Here is a 25,795-nt window from a genome sequence, read left to right on the forward strand (position 1 = left end):
AATCCTTGGGGCTGGTCCTTACACGCACGCACGCACGCGTGCGCGCGCACAAAGTACAAGAGTCATGTATACCTATCCCACAGGCGCTGGAGTCTGTCGTTGAGGCTTCTTTCAGCGTGGTGTTATCTTCCAGAAGGGGGTCGCCAGCTGGTCCTTCTGGCTGGACAGGTCGAGTGCTGGTCAAGTTGGAGATCAAGAGGGTGCCACTGAGGTTCACTTTTCACTGCTTTTTATCTGTCCTTAGCAGACTTTGGTGACTCCCCAGTTTTCAGGTTTGCCCAATCCAGGGGTCATTGACCCTCGTGGGACTTCCCCCTCGGTGGCTACTGGATGGCATCTCTCAGCCCCAGGGGTCGTCCGCATGTACGTGCAGGTTTGGGAGTCCGTTGATGAATTATGAATAGGGCTCCGGGAGCGGTCGATTTGGAGCTATTCAGCCCAAAAGTTGGTCCCCGGTGTTGATTAACTCAGGCCAGGGCTTCTAGCCCTTGATCAGTGAGGTTTAGAGATTTCTCGGTTGTTACATTGTCTTCTATTGAGTTCTTCCATTGGTTGATCTGCAGTTTTCTTAGGTGTTAATTTCTGCCTGCTGCCATGTTACACATTCAGTCACTGATTCACTCGCTCTTTCAGGGGCCAGCCTGATACAGGGAAGGGCAGTTTGATACCTGCCCTTGTTAACATTGTTACAATGTATAACTTACTTATGAAACTAAGCACATTTAGTTGAAAGGTGAGGAGTATAAAATATAAGCTACAAAAGTAATGCCATGGCACACAAATAGATAAAAGTACCAAAATACAAGGGGAGATACAAAATGCACATGTACAAATTTCAAAACACAATTCCTTATCTTAAAGTGAAAGAAAGAGGAAGGAAGAAAAGGTAGAAGAGGAAAAACATATCCAAGGAGGGGAGAGCGACTGCAGGCAAGAGGAAAAGGGGCTTTCTGCTACACACCCCAAGGTGCACATGCAGTCGCCACCAGCACAGAGCTGTGAAGCCCGGCGCAGCTGTTTGCAGCCTGCCCAATGCTTGCTTGCTTGCTTGCTGCAGCTGCCCAGAGCCCGGGCTGGCTACAAACAGCTGCGCCAGGCTCATCACCTCAGTGCCGGGAGCAGGGCAGAGACCAGGGCTGCGCTGCCTCAGGCCCCTCCCCCACTGCCCACTCTGAGGCGCACCTGCACGAATTGGTGCAGAGCTGATGCCGGAGCCTGGCACAGCTGTTTGCAGCTGGCCCCAGCTCTGGGGACCTGCTGCCAGCCAGGATCCTGGGCTGCTCCCAGCAGGCAGCTGGGATGCTGCAAGCCCTGCTGGGAGCAGCCCGGGCTCCAGCAGCTACCCAGAGCCAGGGTAGCTGCTGGCAGCCACAGAGCCCGGGCTATGGAGCAGGGACTTTGAATGGGGGGCATGGGGCTGTGGGACAGGGGCTTTGGGTGTGGGGCAAGGGGCAGTAGGGCTGAGGGGCATGGGGCTGGGGGGCAGGGGCTTTGGGTGAGGGGCAAGGGGCACAAGCAGGGCATCCTGCTATGTACCCCTTGCCCTCATTTTGTTTTTCTGCCATGCCAGCACTCCAGCACCTTCCAAGGTGTAGGTATTGTGCTTTTTGGTATTCCAGCCAAAAAACTTTGCCTACCCCTGTCCTATAGCCATACTAGCAACCAAGTGCTTCGTTGCACTAAGGACATAATGGTTCTAGCAATCTAGACAGCATTGACCCTCAGGATCATGTTTAAGTCCAATCAATACCAAATTTAAAAATCTCTTGCATTGGCAAGAGCTATGGCATTATGGACCTGTGATCTCAGGAATTACCATAATAGCAACTAATTTGGTTACTAGACACATTCACTTAGTAGTATTCCATTGCAAATAAACTTGATAATGGCTGGCTGTGGGGGAAAAAAAGCATTGCTTTTTTCCTGGTCTTAAAGTTCAAAGAAAAACTACAAATTCTCTCTCTTACGACTCCTTTATTCAACAGTACCAATCTCTTCTCTCATGCGCCTAGTTCTTTTACTGATTCCCAGTCTTGTACATGTGTTTAAGATAAAATCTAACTTATAGGTGGGGAACAGACAAAGAGGTTAAAATGGCTGGTCTAAAGCAGGGATATTCAACCCCTGGCCCATGGGCCAGCTCCAACCTGTAGTGCCATGATCCAGCTTATGGGGCTCCCCACAGGTTTGTAAATTTGGCAGCAGGGAAGCAGTGTCACCACTCCCTTGCTGCCAAATTTCTGGACTCATGGAGAACCTCAGGCCCTGTGTGCTTGGATCAGATGCCTGAAACCAGTGTGCAGGTCTGGGTGGGGGTAGCACTGGGCCCCAGATCCCAATCCAGGTGGGAGGGGGTGATACTGGGCCTCCAGGGCCCAATTCTGGGAATAGTGGGTGGTATCAGGGTCTTGGAGCCCAATCTCAGTGAATAGGCACAGGAGGGGTGCTATGCTGGGGCCTCGAGTCTTGATCCAGCCTGCAGACCTGCCCTATACCACTTATCTGGCTTGTGGGGCTAAAAGGTTGAGCATCAGTGTTCTAGGGTAAAACTGTTTGTGGTACAGCTGAGCATTGAATCCAAGTCATCCTGAGCCCTACCAGTATGTATGGAGGCGCCTGAGTGTCTGGGGTAAACCGGAAGTAGCGACTTGCAGTTCGTGATTGTGAATGTGAACTCATAGCTGTCAGCCACAGTTGCTCCCTCTCTTAAGTCAGCCCCCAGCGCAGTTGCCTCTGTCACCCTCTCCCTCGCTATGCCATTGCTTGAACCCAGTTGAGTGCTGTAGCAACTAACCTTTGTCTGTAAATGGTATGAGAAATTCCTTTTGCTGGAGCAGAACTAGATAAGGACACTAGAGTGAAAGCTGCTGTTAAGATTCTTCTGGATGATTTACTTGGGTATGAAATTTGCCAAATCAGTCTATAACTAAGTGGGTAAAGTGGTGTAGCTGCAATGTAGTTGTATTCTGATCTCCAGTAGGTCAAAGAGCAATCCGTTCTCACTCTTATGTGGCATCTACCACAAGTCCATAAACTCCTATATGGTCCTGTGATTAAAGGACTGTTGCATGCTGATTAAAGCATTTTGTTCCTCCGCAGAAATATCCCTTGGCAAAAATATTCTCCCTGGATTCTAAATTAGATAGTTTAATATTGCTGATTATAAACTAGGGAGAACTTTCTTCATTAATCACTTCTTAGCTTTCTTTTTTTAAGTAGCATCTTGCATCATCCCATATATCTCAAATGGGAGGGTAAGACTAGATCCAAAATGAGAAATGTTATTACCGAATTACCTTTGAGATGAACCTAGTCTTCCTGTCTATGGCAACCAGGAAGTTTTGTGCTGCTTTTACTACAGACTTTTACAGGTCCACCTAAAACAATTATTTTTAAAAAGAAAGTAAAAAAAAAAAAAAAAGTCTATTAAGTCTACCAATGAAAATTTAGTGTTTCCTTGCAACTTCAGGGAGGGAGAAACTACACATGCACATTTACGCAGACACGCACATTTACTGGGCCTTTTCTATGGAATTAGAGGGATTCACGGGTCCTGTATTTCTGTGTGAGCCCTATTCTTTTACAAATTGGTAAATTCACCCACACAGTGGGAAATTGGGAGTAGAACCAGAGCATAATACTTTACTCTGTGTTGGAGACTGTGAGAAAGTGGAGGACAAACCAGAACTGATACCTCAAACAATAAAATGGAAAGATAAATGACAAAATGATACAAATTTGCCACTTTCATTTTAGAAAAATTATTTGAGGGCGAGATGCTTATTGGTATGATACCAAATTTTTGTAAGTGCACATAAATATTCTAAAATTTTGGGTAGTATAATGTATGTGTATAGTTGTAGAGGATGGGATTTTTTTCTTTTTGTTTTTTGTGTTTTTTTGTTGGGTTGTTTTTGTTTTTTTTAATTGAGCTTAATTGTATTTTTTAATTCATGTAGGTTCTTGCTAGAATTGCAAATGCTACAAGGCCAACAATTCATTTGTGTGAGATTGTAAATGAAACGCAGCTGGAAAGACTGTTACTGCTTTTGGTTGGGACTGATTTCAACAGAGGCGATATCTCTTGGGGAGGAGCATGGGCTCAGTATTCTCTGACGTGTATGCTACAGGATATTCTAGCAGGTGACTTGCATTTTTTCCAGTATATATTAAACTGGAATCCTTTTCTTAAGTATTGGTTTCTTTTAATACAAAAACAGTTCAATATATATGCTAATGTGATTACGCTTAATAGTAGAATTTGCAAAGAAACAACCATGTTAGTATTAACATTAAATGTTTTTATTGTTTAACTTAAAATATTTTGGCCTTAATTTACCAGCACAAGTAGTGATTTTTGTACATCTCAAACATTCAACAGGACAGTAGTTTTCAGACAATACTAAAAGTTGATCTGCAAATCAGGCCCCAAGGTAACATGAATAAGCAGTGGGATATTTTGATCATATAGTCAGATTTTAATTAATATGGGCAAAATACAAGTTGATCTGGTAAAGAAGCTGTCTGCTTGATTTCAATAGGAGAGCTATTGGCACCAATAGCAGCAGAAGCAATGGAAGAAGGAGCCATGGGAGAAGATGCAGGAGCTTCAGCTGGAGATTCTGATGATTCTCTTCAGCAGTCAACAGTACAGTTAGTGGAAACAATAGATGAGCCTTTGACACCTGACATAACAGGTAAACACTGATATGAAAATAATTTAGAAACCGTTAATTTATATTTGGTCTGTTAACATTTCTAAATTATTGATTTCTGTCATCTAGAATTACTATGAATAAGTCTGAATTCATAAAAGCTTTCCATTATGTAACGCACAGTAACTCCGTACTTTAGATAATTGTATGCTAACGTTTTTCAGCTCATTCCTTTCAAGTCTGGGTATATATGTTGTCCTGCAGGTTGCATTTAACAAGAGAAAGTTTTAAAACTTTTAGGGAGCATCCAGATGTGCGTGGATGTTTGGTTCCCTGGGGACAACTAGCAGTTACTTGTTTCCAGGGAACGCCTGTGCCACACCTGCTTTGGCGCACAGCAGGTTACCCCAGATGGGGTAGAGGAGGCTGGGGACAGCACTGTGTTGGACCCACCAGCCTTACCTGGAGTCCTGGGGGCCTTCTGGGGCTGCAGTCGTGGCGATTCTGCCGCGTGGAGCCTGACCAGCCGCACACATCCAGGCTCTGCTTTTCAGCAGTGCATGCTGGATATGCCCTTAAGTGTTTAAGCTTGCCGTATGTAAATTTGCTCAGTAGATATTGTTTTGTAATTATCACCCAGATAACTAGTGTTTAAAATAATTTTTAAAAAATCATTATATTCAATGCAGCTGCAGTGAGCTTATTGATACTGACAGCTCTCACAATGTTTTGAACTAAGATGACATGAAAAGTAAGCCTGAAAGTTTGCATTTTTATGCAATACAGCTTCAGAACTTTGGTAGTGTCACAGTAAAAGGAATATCTAGAAACATGGTGTACTAAATGTATTTGCCCCCTTAGCACTGTCTGTAATTGCACTTAAGATCTGTTAATTTTGTAGGCATGTTGTGTTTTGAAGAATCATGTTTCCATTTGCTTAACACTTAATAACTACATCAGTTAGCTTTAATGAGCCAAAAAACAAAACAGCAGTCCTGCTGGCTTCTAGGGGCTGTTCCCTTTAGCATTTTTGCATACAAACTGATTGAACAGTGTTGGGGTAGAACATAATTTAATTGTGGTAAAATGTTTTACTTTTCTTTGGCTCTTACTAGGAGCACAGCAACTTTCAAAGTCAGCAGTTTAACTCACAAAGAAACATGAAGACCAGTTGTTTATTACTCACTGTACTTAAGCATAGCACTGCACAAAACCTATAATAGCCTTTCAAAGACGGATCCAAGATCTTGTAAAGGAGGGTGCAGAAGCAGCGACTGGCACTACGAGGGTGGCTGCACCATGTCCTGTTCTCAGCTTCCCCCACGTGGGCAGACCATGCTGCAGAAGCAGTAGCTGGGACTGTTTCACATCCTCAAATCAAATAAAAAATCTCTCCCTACCCTTGGTACTCTCCCTTTTCCCTCCATGCCCAGCAGCATGTTCACCCTCAGCTCCTTCCCCCCTTCACTGTAGTTATCCCCAGCTGACCTGGGGGCAAAGGGAGCTCCAAAGCTGCACCTACCGTTCTCCAGCTAGCAAAACTTGACTTTCCAACCACTTCACTTCAATTTTTGTAAAGGGTTAATTTTTATTTGGAGAGAATTTTTTGTTTTTGTAAATTGCCTTTAACCTAAACCCATGTAAAAATAAGGGTTGTGGCTGAACAATTAGGTTTCTCCATTGGCATCTCATAAAAACAAACGTTTTTCATTCTGTACTTGCATATATTAAAATTGTTTCATGTTAGCATTCTTTTACTTGCTGCCTTACTCCAAATCTTTCTTAAAATTCAGTAATTGTAACTTAAAAGAAAATTTGGAACTAAATAGTTAAAAATATTATTCCATGAGTTGTTGTTTATGATTTTCAGTTTAAAAAAAATTAATAAATTGGTACAGGCATTTTGGTAACCATAATAGGACAATCAATTTACATTAAAAATACTGCTAAGACATGGGCAGCATCTGTAATTATTTTTCAGATTATTTAAAAGTAGTAAATATTTGTAAACTTTAAAGAATCAAATTGTGTTCTCACTCGGCCATGATTTGCCATTAGAAAATATATGAGCAGCCTGAAAATTGCTTGGTAAGTGCAATTTAGCCAAATTTTACATTATGTATGTCACAATATTAAAGCTATTTTAATCATCCGAAGGTGCTCCGCCTCTGTCGTCTTTGGAGAAAGATAAAGACATTGACCTTGATATGCTGCAAGACCTGATGGAAAATGACATAGATCCTTTAGATATGGATTTGGAGAAAGATTATGCAACCAAAGTCTTCAAGGTATGGCACACGTGAGTTTTTGAAATAACACATACTTGCAAAATAATACAACCCTTCTTTCTAGTAATATTTAACATCATTAGACCTGCACTAGTTGAATACTAAAACATGTAATTTGTTCACATCACAAACATTCATATTTAAGATTAAGTTATTCACATATATAATTTAAGACAATAAAATACTTAATGACTATCTGTATTAAATAAACGGTAAAGACGATGGAAGCATATTTTTAAAAATTTAACTAGACTGCAGCATTAAAGTTTCATTTGCTTCCCTTGATTTATCTGTAGCCTTATTCACACATAAGCAGGAAATTTAGGAGATGTATTTACAGTAGTTAAGAGCACTTTTTTATCAGTAGCTATAAATCCGGACCTGCCTACACAATATCCTTACATCAGTTACAGTGTTGGCTTTTTTGGCTACTGAATAGTGAAAAATGTTAAAATATTTTGATACCTTATTTCAGCATTTGACAATGAGGGGAAGCTAACCGTGATTAAACTGGATGAATTGAAGCAATTTTTAGATGATGTATAAATGTAATGTATTTAATTATTACAATTATAATGAAGATTGTTTATTTTTTTTAATATTGTTGGTACTTCCTCCATAGCATTTGTAATATTTTTCCTCTCAGGCCACACTACTGGATTAGTAGCCTGTTATCTTACCCAGTGTTCCCAGTACGCTCTCATTCTGTTTGAATTCTACACCTTCATCACTTTTCTTTCCAATCACTTAGGTGCTGTTACAACTTCTCCACCTCCCCACACAAACAAACCACTCTTTACTTGACTGATGCTGTATGTGGCCTATTTCCCTTCATTCTCCTAATGTTGCCAGCCTTTTTCACCCATATGCCCACTTTTCACAGGCATATTTATACTTTCCGATGGCCTTATGTATAGGATGCCCTTCCAAAACTGGTCCATAAAACTGCTATCCTGTTGTTCAGATTCATCCTCAAGACCCATTTCTGTTATGCTGTTTACAATCAATTTTCAACTGGTGATAGATTCTCACCATTTAAGTGCTGTACACATACAACTCACATTAATGCCTGCTTTTATTACTGTTTCCCTCATCCTCATTCCTCTTGCTTCTTATTGTTTAATAAATTATTGGGGCAGAGATTGTCTAAACTGGTACTAACAGTGAAACACCTCCTCACACACAAACATGCAACTTCAGTTGAGACTTCAGGGTACTACTTTACTACAAATACATTAATGACAACTTTCCCTTATATATTTAAGAAATCATATATTAGAATATCTTGTGTAATACTGTGTATCTGATTTTGAAGTAATAGTATAGTGTCTGGGTCTGTGTGGATCAAATGAATTTTACTGCTTAAAGGTAAAACTTGATGCCAAGGTTTTTTAAAGATGAATGTCTGAAGTTATGTTTCAGAATCTTTATATAGGCACCTAAACAAGTGCCCTAGCACTCTCTTCTCCCCTCAAGTGCTATGTATCCAGCAGTTCTTATTGGCTTTACCATTTTTTTTAAATCTTTGCCTGAGTCTTTTGCAACTTTCTAGTTTGTGTTGCAGAGCCCTACTATTTGTTTCTTGTATGCTGGTTTAACTTAAAGTGTAAACTACTTGAGAGAACTTTAATACTTTCTATTTGTACAGTCTGAAAATTATTAATTTTTATTCTCTCATTTGGTAAAGCCTATAAGCAGCACATGGTATGACTACTGGGGTGCTGACTATGGCACCTACAACTACAACCCTTATATTGGAGGTGTTGGAATACCTGTTGCAAAACCACCAGTAACCACAGAGAAGAATGGGTCACAGACCGTAAGCGTATCAATCTCTCAAGGTAAGCAGTACGTTTTTTTTGAAGTTCTGTTGTGTTACTTCCCTCCCTTGGAGTAGTTTGTTCAAGTAGTAGTGAATGACAACAGGAATGGATTTGAGCAAAAACTATTTTCTTCGGGGTGCAGTTGTAAGTATGCACCATACATCAGTGATTCTCGACCAGTGTACTGTGGTACTTTGAGATCTTTCCAAGCGTGCCCTGGGGTACCACGCAATGTTAACATTGCTAGGTGTGCAAATATGATTGACAAGATAAAACCAGAATTTTCAAATAAGAATTCACAGTGTTGAAAAACATTCTGACTTGCTGTGGTCTTTGAGTTTTTTGCAACAGAAGAATTGCTTTCCTGTTTTTCTGTAGTTAAAAATAGAATGAAAACTAAGCTGGTATTTTCCAAGGGGTACCTCGTGTACCAAGGGGTGCTTCAAGTTCAAAAGATTGAGAACCACTGGCACAAATAAATCCCCACCAATTATAATCAGAAACGAGATGTTGTCAGTTTTGTTGTTGAAAAGGTAACTTGTATTCCTATAACAACAGATGGAGCAATATTTTTGTGTGAACTTGAAATCTAAGTGTTTGATAGAATTCAGATGTTGCCTTTTATGGTGTTTTCCATAGCTTTAGATGCCCGTCTAGAAGTTGGACTTGAACAGCAAGCAGAGCTGATGTTGAAAATGATGTCTACTCTAGAAGCAGATTCCATTTTGCAAGCATTAACAAATACATCTCCTACACGTAACTATATATTGCTAAAGCTTTTTTATTTACTGGGTGGCCATGCTACTTTGTATTTCTATGTATGCTTCATATTAAAGTAAGAGACACTTTTTTTTTTTCCCTTTTAAGTAACTCAGTCTCCCAGTGGAACAGACGATTCATTGCTAAGGGGATTACATGCTGCTAACCAGAACAATCAGCTGATTGTACAGTTGTCCTCCATACCGATGCTGAGTGCATGCTTCAACAAACTTTTTTCCATGCTACAAGTCCATCATGTGCAGGTACAGAATGGTGAACTTTCAGAAGCTAGATAATACAGTACTTATTTTTTTAAATTAAATAAAATATATATTTGCCTATATTTTTACTGCTAAAAGAAGACTTCTGTGGTTATGCAGTTTGTTTCTGAAGCTGCCATGGATCTTTGCAGATACATTAGACATTTTTAAATCTTTTTTCATGCTTTTTATTTACATTGAAATTTTTTCTGCTTTCATGATTGAAAGCATAATTGGGTGTGTCACTGAAGGAAACAGTAATTAAAATAGTGATGACCACTGCAGAAAGATAAAATTAACTAAAGTAAGGGCATTGCTTTAGAAAGTAAGGTGCCTATTAATTTGCTTGTACTCCAGCATGTGTTTGCTAATAGGTAAAGAAATGGTGTGTGCGTGTCTTTGTGTATATATCAGTTTGTACACTTTGGCCATGACCAGGTTTTTACATTTGTGCTAGAAGAAAAGTCGTTCTCCCAACACAGAAAGAGCGTATTGCCATTTGAGGCTTCTTTTTGGAAGAGATTTGGCTCTTCCACAAGAAAATTGGATCAGATATCTCCCTCCTCCCAGCATAACTTGAATGGCTGTATGCTTCTTTTTTGGTGTTGAAAATGCCCAGTATCTCGCAGTGCTCTGCACTTCCTCCCTCTGAGAGGGAAGGAGGAACAGCATTGGTTCTCTGATAGCCTGCTCAGAGAGCCCTGCTGGGGGATCCTGTTTTAAAATTACCCCTCCCTCACCATCCCCATTCCCAGATCAGCCAATTGGTGGGAGCAGGGGGGCACAGTCCTTCAAAGGACACTCTCTCTGAATGCATCCCCAGCATGGGAGAATGGCCATGCCTTCCTTTGCACTTCCCCTGCTGACCTAGAGTAGTGTGGAGGGAGGCAGGGGCATTCTCTCATAGCATCAAGCAAGCCTCCCTCAGCCTTACTACTGGAGCCACCACTTTCACTGCTTCAGGTCAGCCCAAAGGGGTGCACAGAGCAGGAGATCTTCTACCATGAAGAGAACTAGGAGGGTTTATGCCGTGGGAGAATGCCCCCCCCACCCCCACTTCCCCCTCCGCTGTGCCAGTCAACTGATTGGTGGGATTGGATACATTCTCCTGGGGCTGCCTGTGGCAGCTGCTGTTTTTAAAGCTGTCAGCTGACAGCTTTACCCATTTTACCCCCAGCTTTATCTCCAGGCAAGGGAGAGGACAGGCTGTCAGTGAATAGGCTACGGGCTGGAATCGCATATGGTGGAGCCCTGTAGATCCCCCTGGTTGGGGAAATGCCTGTGAAGTTTCCTGGTTGGGATTTTAGAGAAATTCTTAGCGCTCCAAAATGAATGCCTGTTTGTGGCCATAGTTGTGGTGTCTAAATAAATTTTGTGTGGCTCCCCTATCCTTTTACACATTTCATCCAAAATACTTTTCACTGATATAGCTTTGCAATCATTTTATAAATGGCTGTATTCATAGAGATGTTCTACAAAGCTTACATACAGCAGTCTCTGCTGTAGACATTTTAAAAGATTAAGGAGCTTTTAGGCTACACGCTTAACTCTCTTTTTGTGAGAGAGACTTGAGACGAAACTAAATCTTAATGATAAGAAGTGCTGTTGCCAGAGTACAGCAAAAGTATTTTTGTACTGTGCTGACTGAATTTTTAATTTGATGTACACACTGAGTGTCAGAAATTTCAAAGTGGTTTGAAGGCAGGATTGTTTGAGCATGCTAGCCACTGAAGCAGCAACAGTTGAAAATGTAAATAAGATAAATGATGCTCTTTAAAACTAAAATAATCATTTTCTCACACTTCAACACATTTTTGAAGTACATGTCAATTTTAATTGATATGGTATTTATCTTTTTCAGCTCGAATCCCTTCTACAGTTATGGCTCACATTAAGCCTGAATTCTAGTTCCTCTGGGAGTAAAGATAATGGCGCTGATATTTTCCTATACAATGCTAACCAGATACCTGTAATTTCTTTGAATCAAGGTAAAGCATTCTAGATTGGGAGTCAGTGGGAGCGTGAGCATGCAGACAGCTCCTTGTGGGATTTGTAAAAGTGTTTGGTATTGATTTAACTTTACTCATACTGAAACTGATGGTAAAAACAGTCCTTATCAGAGAATCCTTATTTCTTTTTTAACCATTAGTGTTTTGGATGTTAGATCGGTTGAAATCATTCTGCCAGTGGTGAAAGAATTCTCAAGATAAATCCTCAGACTTAATGTGCTTATGTGCTAAGGTTTTGTCTCCCCTTGTGTTTTGTGAAGGGCTGCCTTAGTCTCACCTGCCAGTCAGAGGCAGATAATGAATGGCTATGGGCAGATCAACTACTTATCGAACAGTTAAATAAGAACAGTATTATTGAGAGCTAAGCTACTATGGTTTACTACTCATCTACCCACCAGATAAGAACGTGTATTCTGGGTGTTACTACAGAACACCTGGCATGCTGGAAATTTACCCTCCCTCTTTTATGTTGGGGTAACTAGTAGGGCTATGTGAAGCTTCGGTCGCCGATTTGATTTGCAGGAGATTCAGCCCCTATTCGACATCTGAATCAAATCAGGAGACCCATTAAAAGGTCCAAATCTAATTCAAAGCCCCCAAATCAATTTGGGAGAGATTCGGATTCCCCCCCCCCCCCCCCCCCCCGCTTGGCACCTGAGGGTGCAGCACAGCTTAGCAAGGTGCCGTGCACTGTCTGGGAGGATCTTTTGGGGGGCAAAAATCTTCAGCTTTCAGACAGGAAGGCTCTTTGAGTCGTTTCAGGCTTAGAGTGTTAGTAAGGCTACAGAATTTTCTGTGACCAGAGAATAGTCCCACACTTAACTGTTCCACAGTCTGGTAGATTTTGATGCCTCAGCTCTGTAGCATCCTGCTACAAAGGCATGCCTTGCCTTGAAGTACATGCCAATTTTACCTTTTTACCTATACCACCTTTTTCTTCCCCCTTCTGCCCCCTCCTCCCCAAATAAATCCCACAATATTCTGCTGGTATGGTTTAAGGTGTTTGAGACTACAACAGTGAAAATGCATTTCTCTGAACTGTTAGTTGTAGAATTCTGTAAGGTATTCCCTGCATTTAAAAAAAGTAGATATGTTTTTCATGAGTCACCTGTATTTATGAGAGATTTTATGTTGGTATCATGAAACATTCTGCTTATGTTAATTTATGTAAAGGTATATTAGTGAAAGTTTATTACTCAGTTCACTGGAGCAACAGCAAAAGAAATATGATCAACTTAAAGTACTGCTTTTTTTTTAATAACTCATTATAACTTTGAGTGTCAGTACTTTGAAAAAACAAATGTGTTCCTCTTTTCAGCATCTGTAACTAGTTTTCTGTCAGTCCTGGCATGGTATCCTAATACCTTACTCCGGACATGGTGCCTTGTGCTTCATAGCTTAACTCTCATGACGAACATGCAGCTTAACTGTAAGTTTTGTTTGGGGTTTTTTTCCATTGTTGCCTTTATGCTGCCTGAGAACTGCATTACAAAGGGGAGGGGGATGAACTTTTCTTTAAGAAACAAGTGTAAGAGATCTTTCAGGAGATAATTACTTAAAATTAATACTATGAATGATGGCATTTATAGGACAAATGCATGACTTGGTGTTGTGATCTGATAAGTGGATATCTGAAAACTACTTCACCTTACCCAGCTCTTTGAAGTTTTACTATCTCACTCTATTTAGCACTCTTGGCTTCATTTTTATTATTGTTAAAACATCACAGCTAACATAGCTGAGTGAGAGAGAGAAACAGATTCTGTTTCTTCTAATTATTAAAATGGCACACTAAGTTTCATCATTTGCACCCTTCAGTCCCTCTTGACAGTGCTTGGTGTTGTAGATGACAAATTTATTATCACTGATAAGAAAGGAAGATGTAGTTTGACTCACCTATGCCAGAGGTTCTCAACCACTGGGCTGTGGCGAGTTGGCTGCAGGGTTGTGGCATGACCCCCCACTCCCCTCCTACTTAAGTATTTTTTTTATGCTTTCTTATGAGGATGCAGTCCGAAAGGGATTGTATTACCAAACTACATCTACCAAAGTGAATGCGAAAGGAAATTTCATTCAAATTTAAATATAATAAGTTTTCACTAAGCTTTATTTTGGAACAAGAGTGAACCAAAATGAGGCATTCTGATTTTGCTCATAATCCTTAAAACAATTTATCTTCAAACTTACTGAATCTTTTGTCCCCACTGATGAGTCTTCAAAAGTGTTTTTGTCACTTCTGACAAGTGTGCAATGGCCAAAAATTCTGTGCTTCATGAGTGTGACTAATCCTAGAAAAAAACTGCTGAGAAACATAAATAATTGAGGAAAACAACTTCCCTGACTCCAGAAAATTAAAAGTGGGTTTTCTTATCCTCAGAATATTCTCTGGGTAAATTCAGTAAGTAAGGGAGCAGGATGAAACGTTTCTTTAAGTGTTTGGGATTTGTGTAAATATACATGTATGAAAATATTTGTAGAACTCCAGTTATTGGTAAGTTGCTTTTAGTAGCTTGTTCTTTTGAGTAACTGTATATAACGAGTAATGCATAATATGTACAAATTGGAAATTTCTTCATTTAATTATTTAGTCTTCATCTATTATTTTTTTAACTACAAATTTTGGGATTTTTTTTTTTTTTTTTTTGTAATTTTTTTTTTTTTAAGCTGGTCCTAGCAGTGCCATGGGAGCTCAGGAAAGTACTGCCCAACTGTTGGTGTCAGATCCCAACCTCCTTCATGTTCTAGTGAAATTTCTTTCAGGGACAAGTCCTCATGGAACAAATCAACACAGTCCACAGGTAATATTTCCAATTACAATTAAAGTGATAGCGCCATTATGGGGTTTTGTATACTTAATATAGTAATTAATTCTGTGCTTGGCTTGTGCCTTCTTTATTTGTTGAATATTAAACACAGGGCTGTCCAACAGGTAGCTCATAAGCCACATGTAGCCTGCAAGGATTAATCTGCAGCACCTTGGCTCCCCCTGACTGTTGCTTCCCTTGTGGGGCTCAGCACAGTCTATAGTGCCAGGGGGACCTGTGACACAATGCAGGAGTAGGGGAACCTGCCGCCCAGTGGGAACGGGGCTGCCCACCCACGTATATGCTGCAGTTGGGGATGGAAAGCAAAGGACATCTGTCCACACGCATAATGCGCCAGTGGTAGGGAAGCCTTCCACATGGTGCCTAGTGAGGAGGGACCATGGCCCTCACAGTATGCAGCCCCTCCTGATGCTTGTCCCCTGGCCACTAAAAAGTTGGACAACCCGATATTAAGTGTGATGGTGAGTCACATAGATAAATACTCACAATTTTAATGTTTATAGATAGGTGACTTATTGACAGTTTAGCCTAGTGATCCTCAGCCTTTTGGCCCCATTGGCCAGATGAGTGGAGCAAAGCCAGTGTGCAGGCTGGATCCAGCCCTGGGGCCTGATGCTGTTCCCTCCTGCCCCTGTGTCCCAGGATTAGTATCAGAGGCCTTGGCACCACCCCTGCATGCTGGAATTAGTCCACAGAGGCCTGGCATTGCTCCTTCCTACCCCTCCCTCTAGGATTGGGTCCCAGGGGATGGTATCATCCCCCTCCTGTCCCTACACACCAGGATTGGGCCCCAGGGGTCGAGTGCTGCCCCTGCCTGGCTCTGTACAGGGATCTGGCACCTGATTCAGCCCACAGGACCTGGGGGTCCCCAAGGGTCTGGAAATTTGGTTGTGGGGGACCTGTGCTACTGCTCTCCCACTGCCAAATTTCTGGACCTGTAGAGAGGTCCATGGGCCCAGGTGCAACCCATTGTTTGTCTTATCTTTTTTCAACCAATACATTTATTTCTGACTATATTTGTAATTATAAAATTATTATAAACAGGCTTTCCAGATTATTACATAATGCATTATAACATCCTGGAAAGCAAGCTGTAAAGTTTTTTGGTTTTTTTTTTTTTGTTTGTTTGTTTTATAATGGGTTAACATTCTTAGAGAGCATTTTGTAGTAAATATTAATTAAACTTCAGTTTTGTTTTAGTATACAGACTTCTTAAATCCCTCTTTTTTTCAGGTTGGGCCAACAGCTACACAAGCCATGCAAGAATTTCTCACTCGATTGCAAGTACACCTTTCTTCAACTTGTCCCCAGATGTTCAGTGAATTTTTATTAAAATTAATACATATACTTTCAACAGAGAGGTAATCTTTCAGTTGTTTTTTTTTGTCTTTAATACCTCAAATAGTTTGCTGCGTTAAGTCTACAGATAAATGGTCCTGTAACTAGTATATGACCATTTTCTCTTGATCTAGTTTCAATATGTACAGTAATTGAATCATAGTTGAAAAGAATTTGTGGAACCACACCTATTGTGCTATCTAACCATATTTGTCTCAGTTTAGTGTTCTTAGTAGCTTTTTATAGTACCCTTAGTGAAAAGTACAATCCATGGAGTGCATGTCTGTAGAGCATGTGTATCAGTGCCCTTGGAAGTAGCTGCCCTTACCTGAGGGAGTGCAGGTAGCAATGCTGTATTCAGTACTAGATGGTTGGACTGCATGGCCACCATAGAAGTTGAGTTGTGGGACTTGTTCATTGTTGAAGCAAGATAAAAAATTATGTTCATTTGAGAGATCTGTCAAGAAGCTTTCTAAATATGGGTTGGGAAAGGTGGCTGAGACAGGATCTATGGAACATGATTTTATATCAGTGCCTTCATTTAACTTCTTGCTGCTTGTGCTTCTAAAACAAAATCAAACGCACACATTTTGATGCCCTTAAAGGTACCAAAGTTCTGTGCAAAATAATGGAAATTTGATATGTGAGTTAAATATAGCATTTAAAAATATTTTTAAATTATTTAAGTATAGATTAATGCTTACCATTTAAATCTTCTCGAGTAAGCATTGATAAAATAGATGCTATATATTTAAAATATACAATTTAATATTACTGTAATTATTTCTGATAGTTTGTTAATCCAGTTTCATCAGCAAATACTAATTTAAATAAGCGGCTAACTTATTTTATAGAACATGGTCATATGTTGCCCACAGAAAGAAATTCATAAACATTCTGTTCAAACTATAGCCTGATGATCAAAACAAGAATTGACTTGTTTTTTTGTCATCTTATTGTTTAAATTCTATTGCTAACTTTTTTTTATTGTATTTTGTGGCATTTCTCTCTCCCTTCATTCTGTGAAAACAGATTAAGGAACATAGATAGCATTATGGCTCCATCTTTTGGGATGCAGTGAATTAAGAAATTTCTTTCAATATATTAGCCTTTTCACAGTTTTCTTTGTTTTAATACTGCCCCTCCCTGGGATGTATTAAATATTAGCCTCTGTTTTCCTGCTGTTGTGCTTTGTATAAACAAAAGAGAATAGAAGTGATAAGCAGAAATGAAAGTTGAAAAGCAAGCACAGATGCAATTAAATTTAAGAGTTTTACATTAAATGGAAGAGAGAGGGTGAAAAGCAAAACTCTAAGCTTTGTGACTCGACACTTCTTCCACTGATGGTCAAGGGGATGTCCCCAACTGCACCTTGTCATTCATTCCAAGAGTACTCAGCATCTCAAAAGAAGTCGCAGGATGACCAGTTTCACCCCTACTTCAAACAGGTTGTTACTCTACTCATATCTGGCTGGTTTCTGGACCAATTCGTAGTTTGCATCTATTTCAGAGATTATCCAATTCTTTTGTAATTTCTGTTTCCACAAGGCCCAAAAGCTCTTGGACCTGATGTCTCTCAGCTGGTCCTGGTTCTAGCAAGTCTCATTTTGGTAGGTATTTCTTTCAGGCAGGTTTTCCCCCCCCACCCCCCCCCCCCCCTTTCAGCCTGATTTTCTACCAGCTCCTGAAGAAGTTCTTGCCTCTGATACTCCTTCAGACATATGCAGTTCCACCCACAGTATGAACAGAATTATCACCTCTTGACTATTTTTCACCCCACCTCCAAACTGACATCAGGCTCTCATCTTTCTAGAGACCTTTATGCTCAATTTCATCCCATCTCCTAGGCAGACCCTGAAGTGTCTCCCATATTTTGATGGTGTCTAGACCTAAGGCTTCTCTTCTTGCCCTTGACAAAGTATTTGCCTCCTGGGAGGTATTTTTTTTTGTTTCTTCCCCACACCATGCCCCTAGCAAAGATTTACTTGGCTACCCATGAGCAACTGGAAGCATCTTTGATGCCATCAGTTTTCTTTCATGCTCTCTCTCAAGACTGGGGTCATGTGTTTTCACCTTATGGCCTTAGTGCCCTCACTGACCTTGAAGTGCAGGGACTAGAATTCTTTGTTTCAGTCTCTGGATGAGTTTGGTTTCTTTTATAGATGTTTTTGGTACCTTTTCCATTCATTTTCCCTGCTCTAAGCTAGAGAACTTGAGGCTCTCTTTCAGTTCAGTAGACACTTTGTTTTTTTCTCTCAGGTTTTTTTATGGAGCAAGATACTTTCCTATTCTCCAATAGAAATTTTCCTTGCAAGTTTCTTCCTTTCATGGCAAAGACATCTCTACAGCTCTGTTCTGCCTGCCACAATACTCCCATATTAGTTGGGTTTCCCTTATTTCAGCTGTGTCAAAGTAGCATCTCAAGGCCTCAGCTCTTGGTGAGTTACAGAGGCTGCTAACTTCATGCTGCTTTAGCTTCTGAAGAAGTGTCAGGTTTTGCCTGTTTGCATGGTCTCTACCAGACAAGTAGCACTTCCTCCTATGAAACTGCTGCATGATCTTAGCCTTTGCTGCTTGCTTTCGTTGAGTCTTACTGGTACTCTGAATCCTCAGCATCCATTAAGTCGTGCTACAACTTGTCAATAGGGTGTCATCCTGAGGATCTGATTCTTCAGTTTTTACTGAATAGAAGAAAAGGGGATAACTTCTTCAAGAAAAATTATACACAAACCACATGGGTATTCAGAATCTCCCAACTCTAAACTCTAGTTGTTCTGGGGTTAAGTTTCCATAAGTAAGAATCTAGGGTACATACTTACTTATGATGGATCTTCTCTAGTATTATATAATACTGTTATCATCACTGCTGGTATATATTAAGGCTCCCACAGAGACTCTGTTATAGAGATGCAGATGAAGAGTCAGAGGCCTTGCAAAGTGGTTTAATTTCAATATTTGCTTGGTGAAAGAGCCATTAAGAAATATTGCCTGGGATTTTATTCCTGGTATTTTTCTCATGCTCAAGAACTTGGAAGGGCTCAAGCATTTCCTTGATCAGCCAAACCAATGGGGGTTCCAGATGAAAATAAGTTCTGTCCCCCTGTCCATTCTTTAAATGGTGCGTCTCTGTCAAGGAATGTTAAAGCTGAGTATCTTTTCACCTCAACAGTGATTTCTGCAAGTTTACCCTCAGGAGCATGTCTCAATTTCATATCCTGCTTCATGGTTTGTCCTGTCCCCCAGGATGTCTGGCAAATCCTTTTGCTGTTGATTGCCTAGTAAGTAATGGACACAATCTCTTTCTGATCCAGGCTACACACTTGTTCACATAACCTCTACTTCCTGGCAGTAATAGTCACGTGCAGGGTGTTCTGCTGTCTGCTTCAGCATGGATTTCTAATAAGTTGAGGCCAGTCCCACCCAGTGTTCCCTCTAAGCTGTGTGGTGTGCACGGCCGTGCAGGCACGCACATGCCGTGCTGCCAGGCGCGGATGCAAATATCGCACAGCTTAGAGGGAATGGGGGGACTACCCACCTACTCTTTCCCAAGATATACCCATGATTGGGTGAAACTTTGATTACCCTTTGCAGAAGGATTTTATTTCCCAGAACATGCTTTGTTCCTTGCTAAGTGTATTATCCCCAGTCAGGGCTTTCACAACTTCCCCCGTCAGGAAAATTCTAAGACTTTTGCAACATGTAGGGGTTTTTTGGATTAAATTAGATATGACTGAATCTTTGTATGTGCAGTCTTCTCTTGCTGCTAGCACTTTCTCATCTCTCTGAAGACACTTCTGTTCCTTTGGTGTTTGTAGCACTCTGGTTTTGGTGGTAGGTTTCCCTGTCCCTTCCTCCCACGTTCATTTGTTCTTTCTTGTTCACGGAGTCCATTTCTTGGGTCAAGTTCTGTTGGTGCATCTTGGGAGTTTTTCAGGCTGGGACTTTATTTTCCATGGGGAAAAAAAAAAAGGCTTATTGTTTTGCTCTGCTGGCCTACAGGAACTGAGGAGGACTTTTTTCTTGCATCTTTGTTCACTCTACCAAGTAGAACATCAGTATTTTGTGTCAATTACTCAAGACGGTGAGAACTTTTGGCATGCCTTCAGTTTGAAAGTGTTGCTGCAGACAAATTGAGTAAAAATTTACCTTTTTTTCCTGAGGCCCGTAACAGCACACTCACAGAAACTCAGTATTCTCCTTTTGTTTCCCAGAATGTAGTTAGTTTCTTGACCTTTTTTACTTCACTTTGAATTGGAGTGCAGATCCAGGATCTTTCTTTTCTTTACTTTTGTCTATTGCCTAAGGTTCTGAAAACGTTCATGCAAGGCAAAGTGCATTTTTTGCTGGATCCTTAGTGAACCTGCCTTTGTTTTTCCCAGACTTGATGAGTCCAGCACTGAGCCTTCTCTGCATATTTTCTGAGTTACTGTAACTATTCATTAAGGTTGTTGTTCTACAAGTATCTTTATCTTCTGCTTGCTAAACTCGTTTCTTAAAGAAGATTCTCTTTGAGGAGTTACCGTCAGGCCAGCAGGGGAATGTGTCATTCCTCTGGTCTGGAAAACAGTTATTACCTGAGTTAGCCCCAGGGTTAGGATTGTCCTGTTGTCAGTCTAAAGATGTTGGATTTCCTTTCTCCTGTTGGACTTCAAGTAGCGCCTAAAAAAGATGCAGTTCTTTGGTGATCTCTTTGTGGAATTTGACCTTCATCCCCATTTAACCCTCAAAGTAGGCTGCTCTTCCTCACTGTATTCACCTTGGGCTGACAAGCAGCATGAAATCTCATCTCACCAGCTTATCTTCAAAGTTTGTTTTGGTTTGCATTGGAATTTATTCCTAAATTTAATGTTGAATTCACCTGGAGAAATCTACTATCTGTTTCTGCTACACCAGAGAAAAGAAGCTGCATTGGTTGTATGTTGAGTATATTTGTAAACTTTATATTCCACATTTTCAGTTACTTAGTAAAAGCAATAGTAATGTGTTGTGAAAGCTATCACAAGCATAAGACTTGCACTGCAGCTGTTGCTAGATGATGCTCCTTTCTCACATTATGGTTAAGCTGGTAAAACTTGCCTAATGTAAGCAAATGCCATTTGGCTCAAGATCTTCACTACTCACTTATGTGGTATTTGTTTCTAGAGTGTGTAATATCATCATCTCCTAGCCCAGTGTTTCTCAACCTGTGGGTCTCAACCCAAAAGTGGGTTGCAAGAGTGTATGAAAGGGCCATGAACAAAGTTTAAAAATGGATTCTCCTTTAAAGAAGAAAAACGTGGGAAACCGTGGCTTTTCCCTTGCAGGCTGGCAGAGCTCCAACTTGCAAGGAGCTGCTTGGGGGGCCTCCCCATGCCACACAAACATCCACACACTGTGGGGCTGAGGGCAGGGGGGCAGTGGGTTGGCAGTGAGGGGTGCTGGGTTTGGACTGGTCATTGATGTTTACAGGTGGGCCCTGGTACGAAAAAAGGTTGAGAACCACTGTCCTAGACCTCTTTGCCTCGTTTGGCTGCCAGGTTCTGCTAGCTCTACTTAATAGCCTGCATTCACATCTTGAGCTTGTAACGTCAGCTCTCTCTCCTTTATTCCACTGGTGAAGGATTGGAAAAGATGGATTTAAAGAAGAAAAAAGGCAGATTTGTTTGTTGGAAATTCTGTTCGTCTCTTACGACTCACTTCTCTTGTTATGTCTTTGCTTTTAGCCAGAGCTCTGGTAGATTCTGTAGCTGGAAAGTGGTAGGTCTTGACCAGGGCTTTTCTACAAGGACCTTCACAAGGAGCAATGCTCTCAAGTTGTAGCAAGGGAAGGAAGTTTAGGTTAGATATTAGAAAAAACTGTCTCACCAGGAGTATAGTAAAACACCCAAACAGGCTACCTAGAGAGGTTGTGGAATCTCCATCCTTGGATGGTTTTAAGACCCGAGTAGACAGACTCTTGGCTAGGATGATATAGTTGGGGGTGGTCCTGCTTTGAGCAGGTATTTGGTCTAGAATTAAATGACCTCCTGATGGTTCTGTCCAACACTAATTTTCTATGATTCTGTCATAATTAGAGGTCAGCTTTTTCAGTTCCATATTTCCTAATGGTCCAGTAGGTGGCACCATAAAACTATCTATTCTTCAGTATTAGTATGGGAATAGAGAAGACTGCAGCAAAACAGAATTACTAGCAAAAAATTGACCTTTGAATATTAATAGTTTGAAATGTATCCCTTTTGTAGGCCAACTTAGTTATATATTTACAAACACAAATTGAATCCATCAGTGTAATCAGTCCCTTTCCAATTAACTTCAGATATTGCAACATATGAGTCTGTAAGCCAGAACTGTAAGCTCAAGATTGTACTCAGAGTTGAAGCAAAGCAACTTTTTGAAAAGTGAAATAATTCTCCTGACTTCCTTTTTCATTATGTCTTCAGTATTTCACATGGGGCAGATGCTATCCCAATACTGTTTTATTAATTTTATCCAGTGAACATTAAATGCAAGGTGCAGCAGGCTGTCTTCAGTAGGCAAGATGGAAGGTGCTGTGGGCAGCACCTGCCTCATGGCCTGCTGTTTAGAGCACTTTGCTGGGAAGTAGGAGACGTGGTTAAGCGGGGCTTAGAACCCAAGTCTCCTGTTCCCCGGGCAAATACTGTAAGCACTAGGCTTTTGGACTAACAGGTGATGGAGCCCCTATCTCTTCCTTCTCCTCCTCCATTTTACTATCACCAAGAAAGCATGCAGAATAACAGTATTGCACTACAGGTAAAAAGAACACCAAGCTGTGCATAAAAGCTGCATAATAGTCATTTGTTTCAATATACATGCTGTGAAGGATTTTAAAAAATTGCCTTGAGTGCATACATGGGCAGTTATTGTCCCCAGGTTTACCTTGTCATAACGTGCTTGTGTATCCATGCATTTTCTGTCAGGAAACGAGTGAAAATAACCCAAGTAGTGGTTAAAAAAATATTGAAGGGCTTTTTCCCATTAAGATACTTTCTGCAAGCTTACAACATTTTCTGGAAGTGGTGATTACACAAAACTCCACACCAAAAGTATATTGTCAAGTTAAGTGTTCTTTTGGCCATGTAGTTCGCAGACTTCCCCTGATTATATCAGCATAATGCTAGAAGAGGGAGACTCCAAAAGTAGCATGAAATGATGAATGTGATATTAAATACTAATGAATCTTTGTAACTTAAGGGAAATAAAATGACATACATGTTCTTACTATGTACGCTTTTTCACAATTGCTAAATTTTCAGGTAAGAAAGTTTTAGTACTTTAAGCAAGCCCTTTGAAGAGAGCCACTTTTTAAAAACATAAATGAGCTTGCCACTTGTCTGTTGAAATGTTTTCTGTTTTTATTTTCTTTAGGGGTGCTTTTCAAACAGGCCAAGGACCTCTAGACGCACAAGTAAAGCTCTTGGAATTTACCCTGGAACAGAATTTTGAAGTAGTGTCAGTTAGCACTATTTCGGCAGTCATTGAGTCTATCACCTTTCTGGTGCACCATTACATTACATGCTCGGACAAAGTGATGTCTCGCAGTGGCTCTGACAGCTCAGTGGGTGCTCGAGCATGTTTTGGAGGGCTCTTTGCCAATATTATTCGTCCAGGTGATGCCAAAGCAGTTTGTGGAGAGATGACAAGGGATCAACTTATGTTTGATTTGTTAAAGCTGGTTAACATTTTAGTTCAACTGCCACTTTCAAGTAACCGTGAATATAGTGCTCGCGTTCCAGTGGCTAGCAGTACTACAGACAGCGTTTCTGATGAAGAGAAGGTTTCAGGAGGCAAGGATGGCAATGGAAACGCTTCTAATACTCAAGGATCAACTGCATATGTAGCAGACTTGGTATTAGCCAACCAACAAATAATGAGCCAGATTTTGTCTGCTTTGGGGCAGTGTAACAGCAGTGCAATGGCCATGATAATTGGTATGTATTTTGCAAGTAGGTAATAGACCTTTAAAAAAGGGATGGAGTTATTTTGTTGTATATTTAGAGGGTAGAAGCTTTGTTGTTAGTTTTCTCATGAGAGGGGAGAAATGTAGGTACCATAGCAATGAGAAATAAGTTAACCGATACAAGCCTTACTTGGTTCTCTCACTTTCTAAAAGAGTATAGTGTCCCAAATGAATTCCCCTGACCAAAAACCAGACTGAAAATGAGATTTCTTTCCGAGTCTTTAACCCAACTTCTATTCCTTGGTTTCAGTCACTTCCTTTCTCTCCCCTGCTGCCATCCATGCCCCCCTTTCTCCCTGCCATGGATAACTACTTAACATGGTGGTGTATATGCTATTGTTGCTGAAAACATTTTCTAGAAAAGCAATGGAAGTGGACTGTTGATATCCTGTCGTCCAGTGGCAAAATTTAAGCGAGCAATCCATGTATCTACTGTGTCTGTAAGGAAGTCTTCCTAATTCAGCACCATGATAGTCTTTGAGAAATCCAGCTTTGAGGTAGATAGGCGATTAAAGTGTTTCCCATCTTGTGAGACACTTTGTTTTTCATTATTTTGATTTATTGCTAGTTAATTGAGGCTCTTGATACCATTAATATAAATTATAAAAATACTTTGTTGTTTTGATTTATAAAGCAAGCCAATTTATTCAGGTGCAGTTTTAAGGAAAACAACTCTTTCAGCAAATAAGTTAATAACTTCAGCTAAACTTAATAAACTGCATAGCTATAGCCTGGTTGTAAGGGGGTCTAATTATATGTCAGCCTGTACATAAATAGTGTATGGTGGGGGGGTTACTACCATAAGAGAGATGGTTAAACTGCTGTAGCTTCAACAGTTAGGGTACAGAAATATAAGCCTCTAGGGCACTTCAAAAGACAGTTTAAATGTGCTGTCCTCTCCTCCCCTCCCCCCCCCCACACACACACACTCCCCTCTTCTTTACTACATCCTCCATTCTTTTACAGAAAAAAAAATCTACTCTCCATAGATTTGTGTACCTGACCTCAAACTCTTATACCAGTACCAGAAACTCTTTCAAGCCCACATATTTTACGTTGTACTTTATCAGATTCTAATACTTCCCAGAGTCATCACCCCTCATAAAAGGCATCTCATCCCTGAGGAATAGCTCTCCCACACACTCCCATAAAAGGAGAAAAATAACCCAATTCATTTGAGTTGCTTACTATTGAAGCTGAAATACGCATATGATCAAATAGAAGGCAGTTTTCTATACACACCCTAAACTGTACTCAGCCAAACTTCCTAACCCCAGGAAAGTCTGTCTTAACTTTTCTCCTTAGCCGTGTTCCAGCCTCTGATTCCAGAAATCATAAAAGCCTTTTTTCCCTCTCTACTTTATTATATAGCAAAGACAAGTCCCAGAACCAGCTTTTGTCAAGGACAACTGGTTTGAAATTTACCTAGCAGTAACTTATCTTCTATAAAATGCCACTCCGGATCAAAGAGATACTACTCTGCTGCAAATTTATAGCAAATGGATCCTCTTTAGCAGCATAAACTTGTTTACATTATCTTTTGGAAAGAATCCTAGACATTTGTTAACTGTTTTTAGCTAGCAGGAGCAGGCTGTGACCTTTGTACTTCCTATTTCGTTCCCTTGTTTTGATTATCCTTACTTGTAATGTCTCGTCTAAAATTAGATTAGGCTGTTTGATATAAGAATCGTGCTTTCCTATTTGTAATCTGACACTTGCGTAGGAACTCCAGTAATAATTTACACCCCCTGCTAACTTTAATGTTCATTATTTGCCAATAATACATATTTTACAAGGACCTTAAGAATGTTAAATGATTGGAGATTTAAATAGGGTTAATGAATTGTATTCCTCTAATACTGGTTTATAGAACTTCATCAT

At 40.5% G+C, this 25,795-nt stretch overlaps 1 protein-coding gene across 1 annotated transcript in view; it reads left to right on the forward strand.

The window, feature by feature from the left end:
* The window catches only part of BIRC6 (baculoviral IAP repeat containing 6), a 322,923-nt gene that overhangs the window by 137,548 nt on the left and 159,580 nt on the right, over positions 1-25,795 (forward strand). Inside the window, 11 exon segments of the mRNA XM_019500584.2 lie at positions 3,960-4,143; positions 4,542-4,697; positions 6,813-6,943; positions 8,631-8,784; positions 9,406-9,522; positions 9,634-9,788; positions 11,647-11,773; positions 13,113-13,223; positions 14,459-14,592; positions 15,853-15,980; positions 23,323-23,885. Coding sequence (XP_019356129.1) covers positions 3,960-4,143; positions 4,542-4,697; positions 6,813-6,943; positions 8,631-8,784; positions 9,406-9,522; positions 9,634-9,788; positions 11,647-11,773; positions 13,113-13,223; positions 14,459-14,592; positions 15,853-15,980; positions 23,323-23,885 — 1,960 coding nt within the window.

Source organism: Alligator mississippiensis, chromosome 1, assembly GCF_030867095.1.
Source record: "Alligator mississippiensis isolate rAllMis1 chromosome 1, rAllMis1, whole genome shotgun sequence".
NCBI lineage: Eukaryota > Metazoa > Chordata > Crocodylia > Alligatoridae > Alligator > Alligator mississippiensis.